Source organism: Rhinolophus sinicus, linkage group LG09, assembly GCF_036562045.2.
Source record: "Rhinolophus sinicus isolate RSC01 linkage group LG09, ASM3656204v1, whole genome shotgun sequence".
Classification (NCBI taxonomy): domain Eukaryota; kingdom Metazoa; phylum Chordata; class Mammalia; order Chiroptera; family Rhinolophidae; genus Rhinolophus; species Rhinolophus sinicus.
The window spans coordinates 66,766,195-66,793,113 of NC_133758.1; the positions used below are offsets into that span (position 1 = coordinate 66,766,195).

The 26,919-nt window shown below is 38.4% G+C and overlaps 1 protein-coding gene and 1 pseudogene across 3 annotated transcripts; both read right to left on the minus strand.

Annotated features, from left to right (window-relative positions):
* Positions 1 to 609: 609 nt before the first annotated feature.
* CBLL1 (Cbl proto-oncogene like 1) lies at positions 610 to 19,846 on the minus strand. 3 transcript variants are annotated; one of them, XM_019745339.2, is made up of 6 exons: positions 18,487 to 19,846; positions 11,644 to 11,811; positions 8,296 to 8,393; positions 7,808 to 7,891; positions 6,632 to 6,705; positions 610 to 4,088 (listed from the first exon to the last, which is right to left on the minus strand). In XM_019745339.2, exons 1-6 carry the CDS (start codon positions 18,533 to 18,535, stop codon positions 3,053 to 3,055), a joined length of 1,509 nt encoding a protein of 502 aa, XP_019600898.1. In that variant the 5' UTR covers positions 18,536 to 19,846; the 3' UTR covers positions 610 to 3,052. The 3 variants fall into 3 exon arrangements, with proteins under 3 accessions (XP_019600898.1, XP_019600897.1, XP_019600899.1); XM_019745338.2 differs by having other exon boundaries at positions 8,296 to 8,396; positions 18,487 to 19,043; XM_019745340.2 differs by lacking the exon at positions 18,487 to 19,846 and adding an exon at positions 17,467 to 17,844 and having other exon boundaries at positions 8,296 to 8,396.
* A 1,713-nt stretch (positions 19,847 to 21,559) lies between these two features.
* Positions 21,560 to 22,428, minus strand: LOC109454586 (large ribosomal subunit protein uL18; annotated as a pseudogene).
* Positions 22,429 to 26,919: the final 4,491 nt, after the last annotated feature.

The following is a 26,919-nucleotide window of genomic DNA, read 5'->3' on the forward strand; positions in this document are numbered from 1 at the left end:
GGCCACAATTTAAGAGATTACAGTTATAAAGCAGTGAAAAATCTACTTCAGAAAATGTGTGAATATGATTATGTCAAACTTCAATTAACATCAATATACCAATTTGGCTAATCTAAGATCAGTGGAAAAGTAGATTTTTGTTTTAGGTACTCAGGAATTTTTCCATGTACTTATAACATAGGACTTTCACAAAAATTTTATGACAGGACTATAGGCTTTTCCAGAAAGATGTATGAAAGATACTCTTCCAGTATGTTAGTCAGAACAAAGCCTAAGTTCACTTATTGTGAATTTAAAACTATGTTCAACTATCTTTTCCATTTATATTTCAGTGGTATCTAGTTAATATTTACACAATAATTTTAAGCCAGTGGTTTTTAAAGGGCAAAATGGATATAGTTTCTTATGGTCTTTGCAACAATTTTCCCAAATACTATATAACGCTCCAAACAAGCATGCCACTGAAGAAATTTAACATTCAACTTTTGGGTTTTAATCTCTAAAAAAGTGAATCTAATTTTATTGTAAATGTTGTATCAACATAACCATGGAAATTCTGCATTCTCCCAAATGTTGTCATCATTAGGTAAAAACTCATTTAGGCAAAACAGTATTTATGCTTCCATTTTATTGTTTTTAAGAATTAAACTGCCACCTCAGTAGTCTTAAGAGCAATATAATGAAACATACATACATTTAATTTAGACTTATGTCCATCATAGATTCAAAGGCTTCCCTGATATAAGGCTGGGATTCACATCTTTTTCCTTAAGGAAAGAAACACCAACAGTGATTATTTTTTTAATCCTTCTGCCCACCCACCCTCGTTCAAACAATAACTGGATGAAGTCAAGTCACCATTTAAAAATTTTGTCTGCTAAAAATTCATCTGATCTGCCTCTCTGCATTGCATTTCTTAAACCTAACTGAAAATAATCATTTTTTTTAAAAGCCTACGAGAATTCTCTTAACATGTGGAATTTTATCATGATACTAATTTTTTGTCCAATACCTAAGTGGTTTCGTACCACAATCAACTCTAGCGAATTTCAATAAAAACAGAAGAGCTCTTCAAAAACAGCTGAGAAGCTCTGAAGTGAATTTGGCTATTTTCATATTACATGAAACAAAGAATGGTATTGGATTTTCAACAGTAATATTTTAACAGCTCCTAAAAAGGGGCATGAAAGGGAATCAAGTTTGCACCAGTCCAAGTACCTACAGTAATATGATAGAAGTACTCACCAACTTTTCACACTATTTCACTCCCATGCTTCTAATAACAAAAATTTCTCATTAGAAATATTACATTAACACTGGACTCTCAAATTGTTAATTGTGAAAAATCACTTAACTTAAAAAAAAAGTGTTATTTTTTTTATTGGTCACGTTTGAAATGGCCATTTATATTATTTCTAACTTCAGCTCTAAGTTCAGAGATGACTTTGCATCTGATTATCCCAAATGAGAAATTATTTTGCCTGTACCTGACTGAATTAAATGGAAAATTAGCAATCATTTCACCCTTTGTCAAAAAGAAATGTTCTAAATTTATACACTACAAACTATTTAATAAATGATATCTGCATACTACACATTTCATGTTTATATTATGCACCGTTTTAGTGGGGGAGGAAATACTTCACAGGGGTTTATTCAAAGGATATACAATATCCTAAGAATATCGAATTGTACATATCAGTTCTGTAGAAACTATAAGTGGTCATCTTAGCTGGACTGTAACAAGCCCTATAATGCAAAAGCTGACTCTAAAGGCACCTTGTAAAGCACTGAAATTCACAATTTAGTCATTGCTTTTCTCTTCTCCAATACAAAATCATCTGGTTGACTCCATGCTAACATGTCCCAAGCGTTAGACTGCTTAACCAATAAAAGAAAAAGGAAATCATTAATAGTTTTAAATTTCAAGTTAGAGGAAGAACACTTACCACACAGTAGTGAAATCTGTGCAATGCCAGTTTGTGACTACAGGAATGTCTTTCATTAATACAGTATTCAAAATCCCTCCCTGGCATTCCAATTGTAATTGAAAACCCAAGAAACAAGACCCCATTTAAGCGCAGGATCAAACTCTACCATGAACTGAGTAATTACATAACGCCCATTCAGCCCTAAATATTTAAGATAATGAGCAGAATAGAACACTTCATCTAAAGAACACCACCGAAACAGTTCTATAAAATAATGTTACTTAAGATTAATAAGTGTGGTGAATCATGTGATTCCAACTATTCAGTAAAAAGCATTCATGAGTAACAGCATCCCCCAACGGCTTGCAGCCTGTAGAGTCAATGACTTTGGCTGTATCTTTCCGAATAACTAGTAATGCCCTTTAATATTACAAACAGATCTTAGTCTGGAATTTCAATGTGTTTTGGTGCTCCTGAGGCTGCCTGAAGATGAAAAGGCCTCCAAGTGAAGTGCATTATATATACTTAATATACCTCAAAATTTCAGTGCCTAAAATGTGTAATTATTCTCTACCATTTAACAGTCTGCCTTACAGTAAATTCTAGTAGATTTTCACTTTTAGGTTTTTATTGTAACTTTGGGAAATTAGTGGTAAAACATATGGTTTTAAAAAACAGTATGTGGCTGCACTTAAATTCACATAAAAATAGCATTTTTACAACCATATTGAAATTTAATCCTTTTACACAGGTTAACAAAATGTATCACAAGAAAAACTAAACCGGGTTTAACAAAAGCAATACTTTTGAAAAGTGGAACAATGAAAAACTTTTTTCAAATTTTTTACAAACGGTCACCTCTGGGTCAATTTACCACACTACGGGAACAAAGGTGTTCAAATATAGGCGAGCTCCACTGAGCCACTTATCTGCACTACGGGATAGTACTTGAAATTAATCCTAAGGTGAAGATTTAAAACCATTTTAAGAGACAAGATCCTAGGTGTTTTACAGCTACCTCAGTAAGAGGTGTTTTCCTTCCCCAAACAGCCAAAACTTAATTAAAAGATCGACTATACATAGGTATTTTCTCCTCCTATCTTCAGTTCAAAATGCTCTCATCACTGGTAATACGGTCTGTATCTTGTCTGGTCTGGATGATGTGGTCCAGGCAGTGGGGTTTGAGAAGGTGGGCCCTGCATTCGTGGAGGAGGCGGCGGCCCTCTGGGTGCGGGCCATATGCCAGGGCTCATGCCCCCTGGCTGTGTGAAGGGAGGGCTCAGAGTTCCTTGATCTTCAGTGAACTGGGGTAGAGAGTTAGGGTTGTAATGGTGAGGAGGGGGTGCAGTTACAGGTGGACCACCGTGCTGAGGAGGGGGAGGTCCTGGAGGAGGATGGTTCATATACGGTGGCATCTGGGCCATGATATGTCCCGGGGGAGGGGTGATTGGCGGTGGAGCAGAGGTCATTGGAGGAGGTGGAGCTTGGCTGTACACCAAGTGAGGAGTACCTGCGGCCTGGGGCGGGTGTGGCATTGGATGGCTTATTGGAGGAGGAGGGGGGGGCGGAGGTGCGTAATGCTGCTGTGGAGGCATGATGTGATGAGGGTGCGACACCACGGGCTGGCCCTGGTACTCGGGGTGGTGGTGAGCAGGTGCTGGGGCAGGAGGTGGTGGTTCTCTAGCACCTGAGTTGGAGTCATCCTGAATGGGGACGGTTATTAAATTGCTGTGTTTCCTTGTTGAAATACGAAAGGTTTCCTGACTGACCGAACGAGGTGGAGGTGGAGCCATGGACAATTCTGCGGGAGGAGCACGAATATCCTCATGGGGCTGATTATAGTGCTCGTGTGGCACATGCTGCAAAGGAGGTGGTGGCATCATGATGTGCTGCTTTGGCGGAATATGGCTCATATGATGCTTGTCTGGCGGCATGATAAAACGATCAGGGATCTCGGCGGGTGGTGGGGCAATAGGAGGATGAACATTTTCAAGTGAAGCACGGGTAACGGGCTTTCCAGCTCTCAGGTGGCGGTGGTTGATATGAGCCTGCAAGTCTCTCTGAGACAGGTATGTTCTCTTGCAGCCTTGCACAATGCTACACATGAAGAGAGAGCCGCGTGTGCACTGCTCAATCCGCTGCACAGGGTCACTACAGCTAAATCAGAAGGGGAAATAATTGGATTTACTAAAAACAGACTAAAAATAATGCACTTCATTTCAAAGATAGGCTTATTTTTAAAATTTGTTATGGAAAATATTGCAAAAGCTCACAATAGCTATTGTTAAGTGAATCTTTAACTTTCCCACTTTGTTATCTGTTTGCTATTAAGTGTCAGCAACTCTTACAAGAAAAAATTGAAAGTGTATCAAACAGAATTTTTTAAAGAAAAGAACTTATTCTTCCCTAAGACCTAGAATGTATCTAATGTTCTCAAACAGTTTTATACTTTGCATGTATTTGCAAAAAAGCCCAGGAAGGGCAAACCAAAGAATCTGTCACAACCAAGGAATCCAACCTTACACTCTATTTACCGAGCAATAGCATTTGCTGAGCAAATAAAACTAAGTGGAAGACAGGAAGTGGAAGATGCTGCAAGGATTACAAAAACAAGTACGAGCATCCTAATCATCAGAGTCCTTAACATTAAACAACATAAGCAATTTACATTCAAATCCTGGCTATCAAGAGTCCCTTATAGAGGGGACCTTTCTGAACAAATTTACTACTCAGAAGTATCACACACTCCTACCTTTCTAAATTGTAAGCACTAAATTTAACTCAGTATTTTCTTAATGACTCAGGGTCAAAATTGTAACTATTTTTCATTCATTATATTTAATCCACTCTTGCCTCTTTTAGAGTCTTCTTAAAATAGTGGAGAGAGGACTGAACTAGGAACCAGAACTGGGATCTAGTGCTGGCTCTGTAATCTGGGGAAGTCATTTAATATGTCTGTTTCTTCATCTGTAAAATGGGTTAACATCTACTCTACCTAACTCACAAGATTTTTATATCTGTTTTATCCTACTTAAAAGAGTGTCCTTAAAATCAACGGAACAATGAAAACGACAGTATTTCATCACTAAACACTATGTATGTATAAATATAAGCTATCATCATTAAATATGAATGTCAGGTCATGTGATACTATATTAAACGGCTCTACTTTCTAGGTTTTTGAGGTGTGTCTGTATTTCCATCCTTGATGTAAGGCTGGCACTTCTTCTTGATACCAGCAGGCTTCCCTTAGTCGCCTTTTGGCTCACTTCTCATTTTTTGCTTCTTATTCTCTGTAAGCTCAGAAATATTTCCACAGTATCAGGATGTGAGGCACTTTCTTTTGGGTGATGCTTAATCGTAGCAACGTAATATTTATGTTAACTTGGATTGCCAGGTCTTCACTTTCTGATCTGGGTCTCTTAATCCAGACAGGCTTCCTGTTCTAAGCAGCTCAGAGCCAACCAGGGAGGTACTAACTGGAATTCGAGTTGAAGATTGAATTCCCTCTTAAATATTAACATTAGAACACATATAAAAGAGAAAACCTTCTAATGTACTCTACCATAGTGTTTTACAACATCTAAAATCCTTTATCCCAATGAAGCAATCAAATTTACTAGATAATTTAAAGTGAACGTACAGTGTTGGAAAATTAGGCATTAGAGGAAGTTAGACAAACAAGCGAATATGCACTTTTAATTTCCTAATTCTTCTGAATTATAATTCTAGGGAAGAAATATTCTTTAAACTCACACAACAGATTTTATAACGTGACTTTCAAGCGCTAATAAAGATATGCCAAGAAAACTCGTTTTTACTAGTTTGTCAATGAATCATCCTTCCTCTCTGTGATGCCAGTCTTCCTACACCATAAGTGGAAATCATCCCTTACAATCATCCAGAGCTTTGCCATCAACCAACACTACAACTCTTAGGTCGGGATAGCTTGTGACACAGGTTAGAAGAAACTAGGACAACAGAAGTTTCTCTCAAAGCTTTCCCAAGCCTTCTGTCAGGGGTTCTACACTGATATAAAACTTCCTAGCTTAATCTGGAACTTTCAAGACCTTTCCAGTATAGATCATTATCAACCAATACTTCTAGATCTTCATAACTTTCCTGAGTCTATTCCACGATGGTGTTCCAAGATACACTCAACACATAATAATCAGATTTGAAGGTAAGAAATAAGCTTATGCTCACATGTACTATTTTATTCTCTCTCTCTCTCTTTCTCTCATTTAATTCTAATAATAACCCAGGGAGGCAGGTACTATTATTAGCTCCATTTTATAGATGAAGAAACAGTCTATGTCACAGAGCTAATAAATGGCAGATCAGGGACTTGTACCCAGGAATTCTAATTCCAAAGTCTTTGCTCTCAGTCACTACGCAACACTACCTTCTCTAGTGTCCCATCAAAACAAGAAAATAACTATTTTTAGTTTATAAAACAAATTTTGTGATAGCAAAAACACTTGGTTATTTTGGCCAATTTGAATTGACTGATAGGCTACCTAGCCCCATCCTAGGAGAAGGCTAAGGCCGACTCTTGACTCACCGAGAAAGGTTAGCCATGCCTACACATATGACAGACTGCTGCTGGTTTAAATTACCTCTGACCTTTAACCAACATTATAAATTGTATTATTTATAAAGATCACAAACTTTTATTATTTAAAATTTAATGATCTTACCCTGGACACATCTTATCTCCCTTTTTTTCATGTAAAATAGCACAGTCATAGCAAAAAACATGCTTGCATGGAATCTGTGAAGAGACATGTTACAGTTAAGCATACTAGAACAAATTAAAATATTTCCAAAAAATAATAACAGTAAGAACAGTGACCTAGACATAGAAGACAGTTGGGAACTGTTTGTTAAAATGAACAATTAGTAAGTATACCAATTATATAAAAGTAATAGTTAACCTTTTTAAGTCACAAAATCCTTTAAGAATGTGATGAAAACTTCCGCCCTTTCCTCAATAAACATATAGATGCTCATTCGCTTATACTTTTTGAAGGTATAAACCCTATAAATTTCATCCATGGTCCTTACAAGTTGAAAGCCTCTGAAAAAGAATACTATAACCATGTTTGATCATATCCTGTTCCTCCTGAAACTATTCCGGAGCAGTGAGATAACAAATATCTCCTAGATTTAACGTAAGCAGCATTTGCCCCTGGTAGCCATAAGTTCACGAACTTATAAAAACAAATCAAGACATAAGACATAGTAAAATGATGTTAGGTTATTTTAACCTTCATAGTCATGACTGTTATTTAACTAATGTTATACAGCAAAGCAATAGTGCACAATCAATGCCCTCTACCATCACAGATATATTACTGACTTCAATTTTTTATTTTTTTCAAACACAAATGTAAAACTACCTTTTTTAATGGAGAATGTGTCAAAATGACTATAAAATTACAAGGTAGGGTTGTAATTTTTTTTAAAATATTAGAATTCAGTTCACAGAAATAAAAAATATTTATTGAATTTTACATTAAAAATTATAGCCTTCAGAAATGCATAACTGATATTATTCTATTAAACAAGAAAAAAATTTTCCTTAATAAACTAGAAATAAATATAAACTAACAGGTATCAAACAGTCCAAAGAAATTATTTAGTTTTCAGAAATTATAACAGTTCCCTTAATTAATACTTTATAAAGAATTCAAGACTTTGTCAAGATAATTATATTAAATGCATATTATTCCAAAATTTCCCTTAGCTGTTTCATATTTAAAATGTCACAAGATTAGTCATTAAACAGTGATAAAGCTATTTAAATTTCAGAATCCTACCACTACATAAATGTTTACATTTACAAAAATAAAATTTACTTTAATTGTACTTACCATTCGCCCATAGATCTTAATAGGCAATCCACATTTGTCACAGAAATGAACTGGTGTATCATCCTTTTCACCTAGGATGTTTATCTGTTGAAATGATGTAATTAAAATTTCCTTTTTAAGCATTTCTAAAATCATATATATGATTTACACAATTAATTAAATAGCATTTTATAAATGTTGTTAAAACAATTAGAAATAAAAGTTTCTTGGTATCCTTACATATTCCCCACCATTGGTTGTGCTTTATTTTTGGTATTTCTTTTTTCTTAAATAGTATTAATAGTTACTGACTTTACCTGACTTTACTGAAAATTGCTTCAAAGTATTTTTGGAAACAGAAGTAGGGCATTAATAAACAAATGAATTACGTGCGCTGAGAGACATAGCTATAAGAAAAGTTCATACCATTCTTTGTGTATTCTGCATTGTTCTAATAAGATATTTAAAATATTTTATTGTTCTAATAAATGCTTTTATTTTAGTAATACCTGAAAGTCCCAAAAAAGGTGTCCAGGAAATCTTCGCTGATTTCCAAACAGTTCGCCCCCTTTACAGTCATACCGTTCTTCTTCATTATAATCAAATCCTTCTGAGAAAAGAAAAAGTTACCTATTAAGTTTTTCTATCTTGAGTTTCATTTGGAAGTACATGTACAATGGTAAAACAGGCCTGTTCACTGATGCTTTTCAAAGCTCTTCTAAGAACAAGATAACCAAGATTAGTGTAAACATCAGCTAGAAGTGGTCCTGGCAATCATGTCCAACGCTCTTACTTCATAACTGGGAATATTAGAATAAGGAGACCCACAGTAACACAGAGAAGTAAGTGGCAGAGTTGGGAACAGAACTCAGCTCTCTTCATTCCCATTCAAGTGTTCATTACTCACCCAACTAGCTCCAGTATAAAACTACTAATTATCACCACGCTTGTTACACAAATTTTTAAGATGTTGATCACCATTTATTCAAATCTATCTACCAAAGTGGTATCATGCTGCAAGAGGCCAAAAGAACATAATGAAACAAAGAATTCTGCAGACTTTCTTCTTATGACTTAGTAAATTAGGTATCCTCTTCTTCAGCCTTAAACTGAGCCTGATTTTAGAAACATCAGACATATTGACACTTCATCCTTTCAATTTAAACCTCTCCCTGGTTAATCACCCAAACAGAAGCCATATCCTATCTACTTACAAGTAGCCTCCCTATACTGCGTATATCAGTATCAGTAAACTTAAAACAATATGAGGATTAAATGGGCTCAATTTCTCTGACCTAATTAAAAGGTTGATTGTAATCCTCTCATCCCATACAAAAGAACAGAAAACCAGTGAACAGTCTGATGAGGATTCTAGGTAGAATCCAATTAACTAAAGTAAAGCTGAGAAGACAATCTAGCTCTCCAAAGTGCCCGGCTTCTCACAACTCTTTTGGCCCTAGAACTGGTAAATCGAGTAGCAAAGCACACAAGTTTTAACTTTACCCACATGGCTAAATTACAGCACCTGAGTACGTACACGCAGATACAGGACAGACGGGGACGAGGGGAGAGATGGACAGACACCGCGTGCGCACACATACACACACACCCACACACACAAAGGACAAGTGGGCACGAGATGGACAGGGACATGGACACACACAGTGATGCATTTGAGTGACCCTAGGTTCTTATATGGTCCATTTATACCTTATAAAAGCTGGTGTCATCTAATACTCAATTTTTCTTATTTGTCTAAAACTCAAAAAACTATTGAGCAGAACAAAAGCCAAGGAAATTAGGAGCACATTATCACTTTTCATAGTTCAACCCTGCATTCCCATCCATCATTAAAATACATATGTGTGTGTGTGTGTGTGTATATACATATATACACATATACATATATATATATATATATATATATATATATATATATAAAATATATACATATTTGTATAGATACCATACAAGCACCCCAAATTCCATATTTTCAACAAGGCCTAAGGGGAAAAAAAAAAACAAAAAAATTTTTTTGCCCCAAATAAGCGAATCTAATGTATCCAAAGATTATCTTGGGCCTAAATTTGCTCTATTAAAGAGAGAGACTGGTAACAGTAGCTCCCTCTAGGAAGGGGGGTGGGAATGAAGGGATACATGAGAGGGAAAGGGTACAAGGGGAATTTTAACTTTTTTGCGTTGTTTGGACTGTTACAGTAATTTATTTGTACATTACCGTGTAGTTTTAAAACATGATTTAAAAACCAAAAAGGCCAAAGGGGGAGTCCCAGGTCTACTGACCCTAGTTTAGTACAGCATCAGCCCTAAGTTGCAACCATGATTTATAACATTTGATTTCAAATATATTTGTTTAGATGGAGAAAAAAACCCTGTAATAAAAGGAACCATAATATAAGGTATATTTAAAACAGTCTCATTCTAAAAACAGAAATAAAGACAGATTGCTGGGGTAGAATAGCACATCTAGAAGTAGACACAAGTACTTGTAGAACTTTAATATATGATAAGCATGGGATTCCCATTCAGCACGGAAAAGAGATTCTTCAATGATTGGGGTAAATAGCTCGCTGTTTTAGAGATAAACTAAATAAAGCCAACCCCCACTTTTTTTTTTAAATAACCAAATACATATCCCTAATGTTCCAAAGCAGGGATCAGCAAACTTTTTCTGTAAAAGGCCAGGTAAGTAAATAGCGTAGGCAATGTAAGCCACAGGTCTCTTGTTATTATTGAACTACGTCATCACAGTGTGAAAGTCACCATACACAATACTTGAATGGGCATGGCTAAGTTCCAATAAAATTTTACAAAAACAGGGTCAGATTTGGCCCACAGGCCATAGTCTGCTGCCCCTGTATTAAAGGGTAAGATGGGAAAACTGTTTTATACTCATAGACTATAAGAAAGGCCTTTCTAAGAATGTAAAAAAACCCAGAAGTCATAACAGAAGAAAATGGATATTTGCTACCTAGAATCTTCCAGCTTCTCTATAATAAAAATGTTATATATAAAATTCAAGAAGGCGGGGGAGAGAAAACACACAATATATATAACAAAGGGCCAATTTTATTAATTTACAAAGAACTCGTAAAAATCAAGAGGAAAGACAACCAAACGGGAAAAAAAGAATATAAACAGGTAGATCCTAGGCAAACTAAATAACTAACATAATATAAAAAGACATACCTCCCCATTCATACAGAAAAGTGTATCAAAAATTTTTTAAGGTTAATAGTAAGCATCAATATTGATGTGTGGGAGCATAAACTAATGCACTTGTTTTTGAAGTCATTTGACAACAGTTGTCAAATTCTAAAATGCCCAATGCAAAGTTTAAATTTTACAAAGTATACATATTAAGGTATATGTATAAGGATATTTACTGCAACATTGCTTTTAACGGCAAAAAATTACAAAAAATATCCATATGTGAAATACCTAAACTTATTTTCTTAAACGAGGTATATCTGTAAATCCTGAGAAGGCAAAATCTCAAATGCATCTTACATGAAAAAAGGGCAGTTATAGATGAAAAAAAGTATAAAAAAGTTGTAACAGAGATTATATGGGGGAGAAGTATTGTGGGGGTGAGAGGGACAATTTTACTTTTAATCTTATGCTTTCTGCAGTATTGTTTAAATTTTTAACAATAGGCAGTGTTATTTTCAACAACAAAAGAAACGAAACAAAATATTTATAAAGGAACAGAAAAGAACAAGAAAAGAGAGTATGTAAGATTTAAAAAGGTAGCTATAAGTAAGTAAAATCACATGGATTATTTGGTGGACTCCCATATAACAAAAGGACTTTCGGACCTCTAAACTGAGACAAATTACCTTCATCCCCAGGCGGAGCCTTTGCAGGCATCCTGTTTATTGTCCTCGGCGTGCGCGGTGAAGCTTTGGCTTTGTTCCCTTGTTTGGAGATGAGCTTTATAGGAATTCGTCTTCGAACATCAAGACCACCCAATGATCCAGAACTATTGGTACCTTGTAACTCATTGTCTGTGTGAGGGAGAAAAAGTTGTCATTTCTTTTAGTTTTTCTTTTTTGAAGATTATTCTGCTGTAAGTATTAAAGCAACACACCCAACATTATCAAGGGTTGAGTATCTGGGTTCTGATTTTGAATGCTATGTTATATAAGTGCTAATTTTCTCTACTTTGGGATAAACCCTTAAAGCAATGTGGGTTTTTGGGTTTTTTTTTAATTTATTTTATTTTATTTTATTGGGGAACAGTGTGTTTCTCCAGGGCCCATCAGCTCCAAGTAGTTGTCCTTCAATCTAGTTGTGGAGGGCGCAGCTCAGCTTCAGCTCCAAATCCAGTCACCATTTTCAATCTTTAGTTGCAGGGGGCGCAGCCCACCATCCCATGTGGGAATTGAACCGGCAACCTTGCTGTTGAGAGCTCGCACTCTAACCAACTGAGCCACCTGGCTGCCCCTCCGGCAGCTCAGCGGCAGCGCATTGTCTTCAATCTAGTTGTGGAGGGCACAGCTCACTGGCCCATGTGGGAATGGAACCGGCAACCCTGTTGTTCAGAGCTCGCGCTCTAACCAACTGAGCATCCGGCCACCCCCAAAGCAATGCTTTTTGAGACATGGAACCTTTAAAAAAGTTGACAAAAGTTATAGAATTCTCCCTGAAAAAGCAGACAATAAAATTTTTCATATAATTCCAGAGGGGTTTATAGAAAATAAAACTCATGAACCCAAGATAAGAACTTCTGTCTTGAAGTACTCTATTTTGCCATGTATAATGCGCCCTTTTTTTGCCCAAATCTGTGAGGGAAAAATAAGGATGTGCATTATACATGGGTAGTACTAATTCCATATCTATATAAATGTTTTAATTCTTTTATTTATGCTTATGAATTAAGAGTATAACTCTAGAAATCAATAACAATATCCATAGGCAAAATAATACCCTGGAATATGATCGTTGCTTTTGTTGAACTTATGACGAACTTGCAACGACGAAGAGTTCTTGACCTTCTATGATGTATAAATATTGTAAATTTGTTACTGGCACATAAAATTGCTTGTACCTTGTATCTGTTCTTGTGTTTTGTAATTATTTGTTACATAAAATTTCTTGTAACATAATGCTAAAAAATAAATGCTAAAATTCCTTTATAATACAAAAAAACAAGTACCTAAATGTAAACAAATAAAAATTTGAATTAAAAAATTAAAACAAATTTTTTTTCCCTGAAAGTTTGGGTCAAAAACATGGGTGTGCATTACACACGGGAGCACATTATACATGGCAAAATACGGTAACTTAGAGATTTTCAAAAGGAGAAAAAGAGGGAAGAGAAGAAAAAGGAAACCATCCCTATCTCCATCAAGCATTCAAAGTAGGCACTCAATACATTTAGTAAACTGATTCGGCATCAGGACAATCGATAAAACTAAGAACACAAAACTAACACTGCCAGTGGTAAAACTAAGTAAATGCATTGAAATTAAAGTTAGTTTTAAGGAAGCAGATTATTCCCTTAAGTGTAAAATAGTTTTTTAAAAAAAAATTTTAGGAACATAGTAAAAATTACCACATCATTTAGTAGTACAAACAAGCAATAACATTTCTAGATGTACGTGTGACTGCTAGTTTTAGTCAGCACTGTGATGGAAAATTATAATTTAGAAAGACGCAAAGTTTCTGTACTTCAACTAGGTATAAACAACTTACACTTTCTAAGTTCCTGCTTATTATTGACTATGAAATAAATTAACTGATATCCCATGAGTAATAAATAGCATTATTTCAAAGAACTTACTCCATCTGAAGTTTAAAAGTCATCTTTTTTTCAAGTCTATGACAAAATATTACAATACAGAAAACTTTCACCTTTACCTACTAAAGACAGAAAGGGAAATGCCATAAAGTAGGAAATGCAAATAAAATAATTTTTTCAAATAGTAATGTTTTAAACATCACAAGTGATTGAACAGGCTGTGTAACTGCTACTAGTGGAGATAGTCCAACCAAGATTGAGAGCCAAGCTGTCTACACTAAAGTCAGTAAAGCCAAATCTGGAAGTAGTAACCTAGTACTAATGACCTCCAGAGCTACTAGGATTACAAACACATATTAAATTCACATTGATGATTTGCACTCTTTCTGAACAATATACAGAACATCATTCAAAATGGGTCCTGAATAATTAAGTACCTTTCAGTCTACTTTCTACTATTACTTTTACAATAGCTAATACTCAAGACAAAATTCATGGAAAAGGGATTACATGCACAGCAAAAATCAATTAAGATAAACCCAATTTGATAATTTTCAAGACTTCACTAAATGTACTAACAAGTTGAGTATGTATTTCATCTGCTTTCACTCTAGTTGCTTACGTAAGTACCTACAAGCAATGTAATAGCCAAAAGACAAGTATGATAGAATGAATTTTTTTTGCTTAAAGTTATTTCTGATTTTCCAATAGACTAAAAAAAAAAAACAAATCAAGTTCTTGTAGACAGTTAACAGTTCAATGCTGCACTTCAGATATTAAAGACTCTTAACAGATTTCCCTTGGTCAATGATCAGAATACCAACATGTCATCACTCCAAACCCTTTTCACACCACCCGGAGCACTTGAAGTCACTATCACCACTGTTGTTTGCTTAAGCCAACCCAACTTTCAAGAGCCTGCTGCCCCTTACACACCTTGCCGCCTGTCTTACAGACTGCAAATCCATCAACAAAGTACATGTAATAATGACATCAATGCTGGATCTGTCTTGGGTTTTCTGGTTTAAGAATCAGAAATTACAGCACAATTTCCTTTTGAAAACGCCAACTAAAACCACAAAAGTCCTTAGATATTACAAAGAAAGAGAATGAAGGATATAACAGGCCATTTAAGGTGAATCCACTTTAAAAAGGAGTAACACTTTTATATTATATGATTTTTTTTTAATATTTAGAATTTTATCTTGAATTAAAGGAACCAAAAAATAATTTAGAAAATTTAGATTACAGTTACAGCTAAGTGCTAATTCTTAGAATGACCAAAAAATAAATCAAATGTTAACTGGCAGTTTCTTGGAGTAATTTTGCTGGCAAAATTCTATTCGAATACCACAGGCTAGCCTTCGATGTGTTTGACGTTTTCCAGCATGATCAGAAAAATCAGTCATTTTTGCACAATATTCAAGGGTTTTGTCAATTTCCTCAAGGACTTCTCTTAATCCTTTGATATTAAAATCATTCTTTTGAGATGCCTATCCTGTCATAATGTCTTCAATTAACTGGCTAACTGGCATTTCCGCACTTGCCAATGATTCTGTGATTCAAATAATTATTTAAATAATTATTCAAATTCACTTTTATAAATTACATGAAAACCTGAATCTTTTGTAAGGCTTGTAATCACAATTTATATACAGCATTTGATAGTTTCCTGATATGAAACATCAAGGATGTAACAAAATTAACTAACAGAAAAGAAACTAGTGTCAAGCAGCAGAGATATCTGAGTAGGAACTAATTTTTTAAATGGTCAGGTCATGAGTGAATGTTTTCACGTTAGGATGACTTTCATATTTTTAACTTAACTTACTTTTTTTAACTTAAGAGAACTAGAATACTAAATACTCAGGTACACACCCATGCATATTACAATTTCCTAACAACATTCTCTAAACTGTGAGTGGGGCCTTATTCCCATTTCCAGTTAATAGGCTCAATGAGAAATATTTCGCTAATGTTGGATGTCTGCTACTCTAACATCAATATCCTAGTTTCAAGTCTATAAAATTTCCAAACATTAGAGTTCCTTAGAGCCTGGTTCTAGACCCTCTTCTCTATTCCCTCTCCTTAAGTGATCTTGTCCATCCTCTTGTCTTAAAATATCAGGTATGTGATACTAAATCCCAAATATGTATTTTTCAGCCCACCTCTTTCTCTGATCTCCACATGACATCTCTCCTTGCATATCTCAATATACATTCATACTTAGCAGTCCAAAATCTTGTTCCCAAATGCCCACCAATCACCTCTTACCCCTTTAAAAAATGTTTTTCTCCCAAGTTTTCCCCAACTCAGTAATAGGCACTGCCTAGCTGATCAAACCAGAAACGTAGGCATCTCTTCCTCTTACATTTCTCCAAATTAACCTAGCAGTATGGGTTTAAGTTTCACCACCAAAATAGTTATTGAATCTGCCCACTCCCTTTCTTCACTAAGCCAAGACTGCCTTCTGGTTTACTGCAATTACCTCCTAAATTGTCTATTTTCTATTATTCTTGCCACCCTCTCTTACACCCTTCTCCATAGAACCTATTATATTTTTAAGATATTATGCTCCTCCTCTACTTCTGGTTCAATGGCTTCATACTGCACATAAAATAAATTCAAGTCTTTAACACGGCCTTCAAGTCTTGCATGACCTGATTCCTGCCCTCCTTCCCAATCTCGTATTAGAGCTCTTTCATTTTTGCTTAATAACTAAGCTGCAGCCGACTGGTTTCCCACTTCATTCTTTGTACTTGCTGAAAATGCTTTCCTCCTGATTTATTTCATGGCTGGATTCTTCTCATCCATCAGATCTCAAGTTGTTAATGCTACCTTTCGAGAAAGACGTTCCCTACCACCCTCTCTGAAGCGTCCTCCTATTAGTCTTTACTACAGCATGTTTGTTGTTTTCAAAGAACTTATCATAACCTGTAAACAATTGGGCTTTTAAAAAAATTTATTGTGTCTTCCCCAATAGAATGTAACCTCCATGACAGTAACTCTGCCTTGTTTACCATTCCATCTCCAGGCCTACAAGTTTTGGAGATAGATAGGTAGAAATACAGACAGACAGATAGACAGGTACTTGAGAATTGAGGACATCCCAACAAGTACTTAACACAGGGAAAAGCCTTTTTTCCCTATTTGTGATGTGGTTAATATAACTATACGAAGCACTTTCTAATTCCAAGTGCACTCATTCAATATCCAAAAACCCAGGAAACTAAACCAAAAAACACGTAACAAAGAGTGGAGCCATTCTTACTTTGAGAAAGAGATGTGAATGTCCTGATTTTAAGTTCTTTGTAAATGTCCCCAAATGATGAGTAAGGGCCATAGCCGAAGCGCGGGGTTTCGATAGAAAAGCTGCTCCGAGTATCATTCCGAAAACCACATCCGACTCCCTTCTCCCACCTCTAGTCCATAAAGGACGGGAGAGACAATGACCACAGACGTTGACCACCGCAGCACCCGCCCAAAGCGGACTGAGACAGCAGAACGTCTCCAACCCACTCTCGCAAATCCACTCCCAGCGCAATAAGGCTTCCCCGTCTCCGAGAATGGAATCTCCCCGCTAGTTCCCGTAATGTAGGGCACAGCACTCAGAATGAGAAAGAGAAAGAGAGAGAGATCTGCGCACAAGGCCCGCGCCGCCCGCCGTCCCGGCTCGGGGCTCAGCAGAACCGGATAAGCGGCCGTTGCCGGCACCGAGGCTGTAGGTACCACACCGGAGAGTAGGCCGGGACGTAGCAGGCCCTTGCCGGGCAGGGGGAGGGGTCTGTAAGATTTCTTTCTCACCGCTACACCCCAGTAATGTAGGGCGAGCGTAACCCCTCTATGTCCGCTAGGCGACCAGTCCCAGGCCGGCCAAGGGGGCATGGAACCGGGACCCCCACTGCCTCCGCCTCCTTACCAGTGTGATCCATGATTCGGCTCGCAGAGCACAGTGGGAGCGGAAGTCAACTGCGCCGGAGTCGCAGGGAGCGCGTGCGCGCTACCTTCCGGAGCCCGGGAGGCGGAAGTGCGATTGGGTTACCCCGGCTTTGGCTTCCGAGGGCTTCCTTTCCTGGCTCACACTACCCAACTCCGATAAGCGAATTGGGCATAGTTCCGGCTAAGGAAGGAAGAGCGAGTAGGCTAAGACCTTCGATGTCGGGGCTGCTACGGCATCTCCTCACATGCTTCGAGAGAAAGTAGCCTTTAATTGGAAAGGAGACGGACGGGAACCGAGGAGGGAGAGAGCGGTAGTAGCTGGAGGAATAAGCTCCCGGCAGGTAAGGCGGATGCCCGCCCCCGCCGAGCGTTGACTTCTGGGACTTGAAGTGCACCGGATCCCTGGGGCGGCCAGGCCCACTGCGCAGGCTCGGCCGTTGGGCGGCCCCACCCCGGCAGGCGGAGTAACGGTTTGGAATCCCCCAGGTCCCCGAGCGGCTGTCTCCTCCCCCGGTCTAGCAAACGTGTAAACACGCGCGCTCCCCTAGGCGTCCCCCGGCGGAGGTAGCCCAGGGGATGGGTGAGCTGTGTGAAGCTCCCAGCTAGAGAGAAGGGCGCTGTGCTTATTGTCTAAAGGTCGCTTTGTCGCGACGAGCTACATAGACCCACGCACAGCCGACTTGGTATTTGTCCCCGTTCCCGCCTCTTAAGTTTCTAACCGTAGCAACACATTTATAGTGTTTGACTAACTCATTTTCTAGCCTAAAAGCTTCTGCCTCTAGGAACAGCCAGAACCTATGTCCGAAGGACTGAGTGCAGGGTCAGGTGGAGAGCGAGTGCAGCGCAGCCAGTCGCCTGTGACCAGGGGACGCCGGTCAATAAAGTGCACAGTGGAGCTGAAGGAGGGGAGGTGGAGAGAGCGTTAGGGCTCGCCGGAAGGGAGAGGTTAAAAAGGAAAGGCCTAAAATGAGGAAGAGAGAGTTACCACAGTAAGCAGTACCTAGTTCCAGTTCTTGGTCCCAGGGGTTTGTGGTTGCTGCTGCTTTCATCTTCTTAGGCCAGAACAACGGAAAGTGGCAAAGAGTGATTCCTGAGGACCTTCAGTGCGGTCTCCACCTCTCAGACTTGGCTCATTTGTGTCCACTCCCTTCTCTTTTACGTTTGATACCCTCTGATGGGTAGAAAGGAGCACAAATAGTGGAAAACACAAGCTGGGGAGTCAAGGGATTTGGGTTCTATTCTTGTCGTCCCTTGGTGACGACATCATTACCTTGGGTTATTCACGCTTTCAGTGCCAGAGTTCCTTGATTGATAAGAGATTACATTGACCTCTTACAAGAAATGTTTTCATGGTACTGAATTCCAAATAAAGTATGTGTAGCAATGTGCTGTATCTGTATAGATATACAGTAACAGCTTTGAATAATATGTTCCGTGTTATTTGGTGAGTGTTTTACTGGAATCCTTTAAAAGACACTCCCACTACTATATCTGCAACTTTATGAACAAGTTTTTTTTTTAAGATTTTATTGGGGAAGGGGAACAGGACTTTATTGGGGAACAGTGTGTACTTCCAGGACTTTTTTCCAAGTCAAGTTGTTGTCCTTTCAGTCTTAGTTGTGGAGGGCCCAGCTCAGCTCCAGGTCCAGTTGCCCTTGCTAGTTGCAGGGGGCAGAGCTCACCATCCCTTGCAGGACTCCAGGAATTGAACTGGCAACCTTGTGGTTGAGAGCCCACTGGCCCATGTGGGAATCGAATCTTTGGAGTTAGGAGCAGGGAGCTCTAACCACCTGAGCCACTGGGCGGGTGGGCCCTAAACAAGTTTTTAAGTACCTTCACAACTAAGAATAATTGTGAATCAAGATTGCCCCTGCTTTTGTTAAAATGTGGTTTTCAAGATGCTTTCAGTTGCTGGCCTTATTTTTTTTTTTTTTTTTTTTTTGGAGGCTGGGAGAAGCTTAACCTTCCTCCCATACCTCCTATGTACAGTGTTGATATGATCGAGCATTTTTCACTAATTTGGGGTTTAAAAAAAGGTCGTTTTCACCTAGAAGGTATTCTTTTTATTTTTTCTATCCTTATATTTAGCCTATTGGCCATACTTCAGACTGATGCAAATCCAGGTTCAAAATAATATTAGTGTCTACTGATGCTAATATTTAAAGAATTAGAAGGAAAAAAGAACTTTCAAACTGTGTTTTATATAATCTGTAAATCAGAAGTTTTGTCAACATTGTTATGAAAATTTACTAAGGGAAAACTCACCTATTTAGACTTCCTGTTGATAAAATGTTAAACATTTGGTGACTTATTTCATTTAACATTTGTTGTTTTCATGCATTACTTTAGCATTATGCTCTATATTCATTTCTCCCTTAACTGTAGTTGCTTCACTTTACCAGTGCAGCAGTGTAAATCTCTTAACTAAACTGATAAGTGAAACCATACATACATTTAGATTTTATTACTGTGCTTGGTAGCTATTGTTGGTGACTTGTGTGCTGTAATGTCACAATTTCTTTATTGAAAGTCGACATTCACGTTTATTTTGTAGCATGGCACTGTCCTAAGGTTTATAAAAATGAACCATCGTAATAGACCATCGGAAGCACTGAGGTGCACCGTTTCATCCTAGTGGCAGCCCATCTGCTAGCCTACGAATTACAAGCCAGTTCCTCAAGATGCTTTGATAGCCCCCCGTTTACATAGCACTGTTTATGCTACAGGAAAAATAGGATGGGTATCAGAGAGCTTGTTTTCCAAGAGCTTGTTTGAGGCTCCTCAATACCGGTCAGGACAAGAACCTTCATCTCCGTGATGCTCTTTTAGTTCTATCACACTGTAGTGCCTAAGACAGCAGAAGGTAAGAACTGTATAAGTAAGGTTCCTACCTTAGGAACTGCACAGGCTAGCATTTATAGAAATAACAAAAAACACGTAGAATTAAATCCTACGTGTTTTGAGGGAATGCAGTACTGCCTACAGCTCAGAGGCAAAGATGAGTAGTAGGATTGAGGAAGAGGGGCTGTGTGGGGGGACTTGAGCTGGGCCTGATGGAGCAGAGCAATGAGAGGCATAGCAAACAGGATGTAAGAATTGTTACGGCTTCTATAGAAGACAGTAAGCAGTTCGAGTTGCACTATTGATCCATGTTTGCAAGTACTGAAAAATCAAATAAGGTGTGATTGTAGAGAACCTTGAAAAGTAAGATTTCAGAGTAATAGTTAAGAAAGAGCATATAAACAAAACCTAGCACAATATAGTCAGATGAACAACATAATTCAGCAAGATATAGTCAGAAACAATGAGCAGATCTTAAATGTGTGTGTGGGGGGGTGTGGGGGGAAGGTGAATTAATACCAATACATGTAGGAGAAGAACAACTGACCAAGAAGCCAGAGACCCCGATAATGGCCAAAGCCCACAAGTGTGAATGGATGTTAACAAGAGAAGACCTGATCAGGATGGTGTCCATATACACTGACAGGTTGGATAAGCAGAAATGGATGGGAAAGACAGTGGAATATAGTAGGTAGATATATGCACTTGGGAGCCAAAGACGTTCCAAACCCAGCACTGCCACTTACCAGCTGTGAGACTTGAGGCAGATTCCTAATCTTTGTGGCTGACCTCCTTCATTTGTAAAATGGGATGATAATAGTGCCTACCTTTGGGTTTGTTGTGAGAATTAAATGTTATCTGTCTAAAGCTCTTAGCACCATCTGGCACACAATAATTCCTCATAAATGGTAGTTACTGTTACCAGGATAGTTACTGTATTCACTGCTTCTTGACGTGATAGTGGAGATTAAATGAGAGAACAGTAGTGCGCTGGCACATTATTAAATGAATATTAAATGTTAGCTACAATTTCATTATAATTGCCTGTAAAAATGGACTGGAAGTGAGCTTTGAAGAGGGACAGTAAGGCCCTTCGGACCTGTTAGCTTGCTGATGCACACGCAAGGCCAGCCTGGTGTTTACCAAGACACTTTTTTTTTTTTTAGCTGTTTAATCAATAAATTTATTATTGTTTTTATATGAAAAATCTTCATGGACAATTCTTTGGTTTATTACCTCTCAGCAGCCCGTTCCTGAGCTCTGAGGAAGCTTGCCTTCTGCGCTACCCGATCTTTCTTCTGAGCAAGAGATATTTGGGGACAGTTCCACCTCTTCTTTTTAACTTCCTTCTTAGGCTTCTTATGGACTGGACTCTGTCGTATAGCAGCATGAGCTTTCTTATACATCTCGATCATGTCTGGAGTTACGTCGTTCTTTATGTATTGAGAGAATTGTTTCTTGTAAGCGTCTTCATCTTCCATTAGTGACACATATAATCTGCAATGTTCTGACCCATGAGGTGCTTCCCATGTACTTCTGCACTGAATCCCTGCTTTCTGAATCATAACCAGGGAATCGTTTGATACTGTGAGGGACAGACAAGCCTCTGTCCACAGCTCCCTTCAGGGCCCCCCAAATTCTATTTCCAGTAGTAGTTCTGGCAAGCCTTGCATCCAAATAGCAGGTGAAGGCACCAGGTTGACCACCAGTGCTTTCCACATTGTATTCATCTCCAGTCACCTCCTGACTGATGGACAAGACCTTCATAGAGCTTGTCCATGCCAGACCCACTGAGAAGCCTGCAGGCCAGCAGCAGGCCAGTACAATATGCAGCAGCATAATTTATCAGGCCAACTTTCACGCCATACTTTGGGAGTTCATGAGCATAAACTGTACAAACTATCTTAGCTCCTTCTATATGGGCATAAGCAGTCTGACAAATGATATCTCTGTTGGTTACACGAACTTTCATTCTGTATTTGGGTGTGTGGTACTTATTTTTATCCAGGATTACCAAGCGTTTCCAGGCATAGTAATCAGTTTTACCCTCTCGTCATCTCTTGAAGTAGGCCTTATTTTTGACAACTTGACCAAATCCCATCCTGTGGAACAGAGACCCGCGACCGCAGCTCACCACAGCCTGCAGGCCCAGCTCAGCGCCGGGGGAGAAAAGCTAGCCAAGACTCTGACTTCTGCATATGGGAGTCAGTAGAGTGATCTGCTCTCAAACTGGATTAGCAGGCTTAACTCCAGCCCCGCCAGTCCCAGCTTCCTCCTCCGCCTACCAGCTCCTGAAACTGATCTCCAGTGTATTACCACAGCCAAGCCTTATTAAGTATGGCAGCTGGCTTTCCAAACACCATCGTCAAAAACTGGGCCAGATGATCTCACTTATATGTGGAACAAGAACTGAATAAATGAGCAAAGTAAACAGAAACAGTCTCAGAGATATAGAGGAAAAACTGACGGTTGCTAGATGGGAGGAGGTGGAGATGATAGAGAAGGGGAAGGGATTAGACAGCATAAATTGGTAACTACAATATTGCCATGGGGTGTGAAAGACAGTTTGGGGAATATAATCAATAATGTAAAGATTTTGTAGGGTGGCAGATGGGCACTTGTCTTATTAGGGAGAAAGCTTCATGGATGGTGTAGATGCCTGACCACTGCAGTGTACACCTGTGCTGAAGCTCAATAATACTGTATGTCAACTATAATTTAATATATATATATATATAGTCACGGGATGTGGAGTACAGCATAGGGAATAGAGTCCATGGAATTGTAACAGATAAACGATGTCAGAAGGGTAGTAGATTGGGGGAGGGTGTTATCATTTTGTGAGGGGTGCAATGTCTAACTGTTGCATTGTTTTTAAACCTGAAACTAATACAAAAAAAAGAAAAAGAAGGAAAAACTAATGTAAAAGAATCTTAAAAACGAAAGTGGACCAGAGACCGCCGGGGAATGAGAAGGCAGTGGAGGCTGAGGACTGCAGGACCATGCATTGCTGACTGAGGCATCTCTCCATTCCCACCTTTGCAGCCGGAGGAAGCATCACACCCATGTGGGCAGGAGCCCTTTGGTCTGGAGAGGCCCCACAGCCTGCCTTCTTCCTGAGAAGGAGAGTTTGCAGTGGGATCCTCTGAGCTGGACAGGTCTGCTCCTCCCGGGAGCCCTTCTGCTAAGAGATAATTGCCTTAGTTTTTTCTCTCTACATTTCTTTTTAGTTCACTCCTGAAAGAATGTTTAGGGTATTAAAATGCTCTATAGCTATGCCATCTTTGTAAACAAGCAGTCTGGGACCCTGTTTTCTAGAGGTGAGAAGGCTTTTGGTCCAAGTGCTCACTGACCCCGACCCCAGCGGCCACTCCATGCCAGTTGGAAGAGGGCTTTCCAGCTCTCCTGGTATACTTGGTTTGTAAATAGGCCCTGTTAGTGTTTAAATGTCTCTCACTATCGGAAATATATTTTATGTCATAGCCCAGTATATAAACACAAACACACACATACACATACATATAAGTGTCATGAAACTGTACTTACCCTTAGCATATATAACGTTTTCTGCTGTTTTTCTTCTGTTCTGTCCCTTAAAAAAAAAAAAAAGCTGGTTATGACTCACTAAAATGTCAAAGTACACAAATGTCTTGGAATTTAACTTTGAAAACCACTGCTTTATATCTCTCATGGTGTTTTGAAGAGCTTATGCTGTTCTAGAAATGTCTGAGAGGAAGGATAAATCTTCGCATTGGGAGGACTTAATCCTGTGTGACTGCAAAGTGGTGATGAGAAAGAAAATAGATACCTAGTACGAAAGAATACCAGGAAACTCAAGAACAAGTGTTTTTGGAGTTTCTTTTCTGCAATTGGTATAGCTACCACCAGAGAACTGGGTCTCCCAATGAACAAAAACATTTCTTGACAGTAGATTTAATACCCTCCCATACCTCAGTTGAGGAAAATACTAGGCATAGATTTGCAATACTTAACTTCCACCTGAAAACACACCTACCATGTTTCCCCAAAAATAAGACCGGGTCTTATACTGTATTTCCCAAAAAATAAAACCAGGTGTTATATTAATTTTTGCTCCAAAAGATGCATTAGGGCTTCTTTTCAGGGGATGTCTTATTTTCACATGTACAACAATCTACATTTATTCAAATACAGTCATGTCATCTTCTGGACCATAGTCATAACGTACTAAATGTGTCCGTCTGGCTGACGATCTTAACGGGTTTATTTTCAGGGTAGGTCTTATTTTCGGGGAAACACGGTATCCATCAAGACACCTGCTCACAGGAGGTCTGATAATTAAGTTTGCGAACAACTTGTTGCAATGATGTTGCTAACCTTTTTTGATATCAGAGAGATTGTTCGTTATGAATTTGTACGAACTGGACAAATAGTTAACCAAGTTTACTGTTTGGAAGTGCTGAAAAGGCTGCATGAAAAAGACATCCTGAACTTTTCACCAACAATTCATAGCTCTTGCATCACGACAATGCACCAGCTCACATAGTACTGTCTGTGAGGGAGTTTTTAGCCAGTAAACAAACAACTGTACTGGAACACCCTCTGTACTCACCTGGTCTGGCTTCCAATGACTTCTTTTTTTACCCAAAGATAAAGGAAATTTGAAGACATTTTGATGACATTCAGGACATCAAGGGTAATACGATGACAGCTCTGATGGCCATTGCAGAAAAAGAGTGCCAAAATTGCTTTGAAGGGTGGACTAGGCGCTGGCGTCAGTGCATAGTTTCCCAAGGGGCGTACTTCAAAGGTGACCGTAGTGATATTCAGCAATGAGGTATTTAGCACTTTTTCTACCGTGTTTCCTTGAAAATAAGACCTAGCCGGGCAATCTGCTCTAATGCGTCTTTTGCAGCAAAAATTAATATAAGACCCAGTCTTATATATGTAGTATAATATATTTACTTTTACTATTTTGCTTATAGTAAAATAAGACCGGGTCTTATGTTAATTTTTGCTCCAAAAGACGCATTAGAGCTGATTGTCCAGCTAGGTCTTATTTTCAGGAAAACAGGGTAGGAGGAGTTCGCGAACTTAATAGTCAGACCTCGCATGTCACTCTCACCATCAAGCCTTTTCTGACTCATTCTTGCAACAGGTAATATATGTAATAGATAAAGAGCATGAGGTTTGGAAGCAGGCAGAACTGGGTTCAAATGTCAACTCTTCCTGTGTCATAATTAGCCAATTAAGCTTCATTTCTGTGTTGGTACATGGGGATAATGATAACTTTCCCTCCAGAGTTGTCCTGATCATCAAAGGAGACAACATCTGTGAAGACTCTTTATTGCCAAATAACAGGCTTTCAATAACTGGTCATTTCCTTCATTCTTCTTGGTAATTACTGCCCCTTCAGAACATCCAGGCACTGTGTTTCTTTTAAGACATCACACTCTACTTCATATTGTAGTAACATGCTTATTTTGTCTACCTTACAAGACGGGCTCCTTGAGGACAGGGTCCATTGGCCATCCATATTTGTATAATACACAGTATTTAGCAGAGGATGGAAGTATTTAGCAGAAGGTGCTCACAAAATACTTGTTGACTTACTGAAGAACATCAGCAGAGAAAATTTGGCCCTGTCAAAACTTTAAAAAAAAAAAAAGAAACATTTAAAACTTCTGCACACAAATGAATATGGCAAACGAATGGGTAAAACTTACAATAAAAAAAACTAATTATGATAGGAGGGCATTGACCACTGGGATTGTGAAGAATTAGTGACAACTTATTACACCAACATTCAGAGTTCACTCGATAAAATGGACAAAGAACATCTAATGCCAGAAGACAACAGCCCATATCTTCAAACAAGAAGGACCTCAAACAGCATAGCATGTCTGAACTTCTCTTGAGTGAGAAAAAAAACCCTTTGTGTGTGTTTGTTTACACATATGCACATATACAACAATGAAACCCAGCCAATAAGGAGAGAGATTAAAATTTAAAACTAAGAGTGAATAACTCTCGTAACTAATTTATTCATTAGTAGCAGACACTCTTCTAGTCATTTTCCAGGTTCCCCCAATAGTCATTTTTATTTTTTTCCTTTCCGGCACATTTGTTAAACATCTGAGGATACAAATGAATTGAATGTATCATATGAGAGTTTAATGGAATTGGACACTAACAGTCAAGACCAAAAAAAATGAATCACAGTAGATTACTTAATTCCTATTGTCTCGTAGAAGATAGCATAGAAGTTTCCCTGAGATTCAAACATTTTCCTGGTACCAAATTCTAGGAAAAGCTATTCTTGGGTAAAGGACATTAGAAAACATAATGGTCAATTACTTCAAATGGATTTTCTTTTTTAGAAAATTTTAAAATGTTACTAATGAACTTGAAAAAAGCCTAAGGCAAAGCACTCTCTCTCGTGGATGGAGCTGAGCTAAAGGAAGCGAGGCATTGCGGAAGGTAGAAAATTGAGCAGTGCCTTCAAAATTATGAGAAGTGATTTCCAATTTAGAATTCTATCCCAGCATCCTGGATGTCTCAGTGTAGATTAGAGAGATTTTCAGACATACAAGTCCCCAGCGTTCACCTCTAG

What these genes read in the sequence shown, in the direction of transcription:
- CBLL1 (XM_019745338.2), bottom strand. Translation starts at nt 18,535, where the DNA reads ATGAAAGCAGCAGCAACCACAAACCCCTGGGACCAAGAACTGGAACTA. An exon ending in GGCTCCGCCTGGGGATGAAG is followed by an intron (nt 8,397 to 11,643) that starts GTAATTTGTCTC and finishes TTCTTTTCTCAG; the next exon opens with AAGGATTTGATTATAATGAA. An exon ending in TTAAGATCTATGGGCGAATG is followed by an intron (nt 6,706 to 7,807) that starts GTAAGTACAATT and finishes GTCTCTTCACAG; the next exon opens with ATTCCATGCAAGCATGTTTT.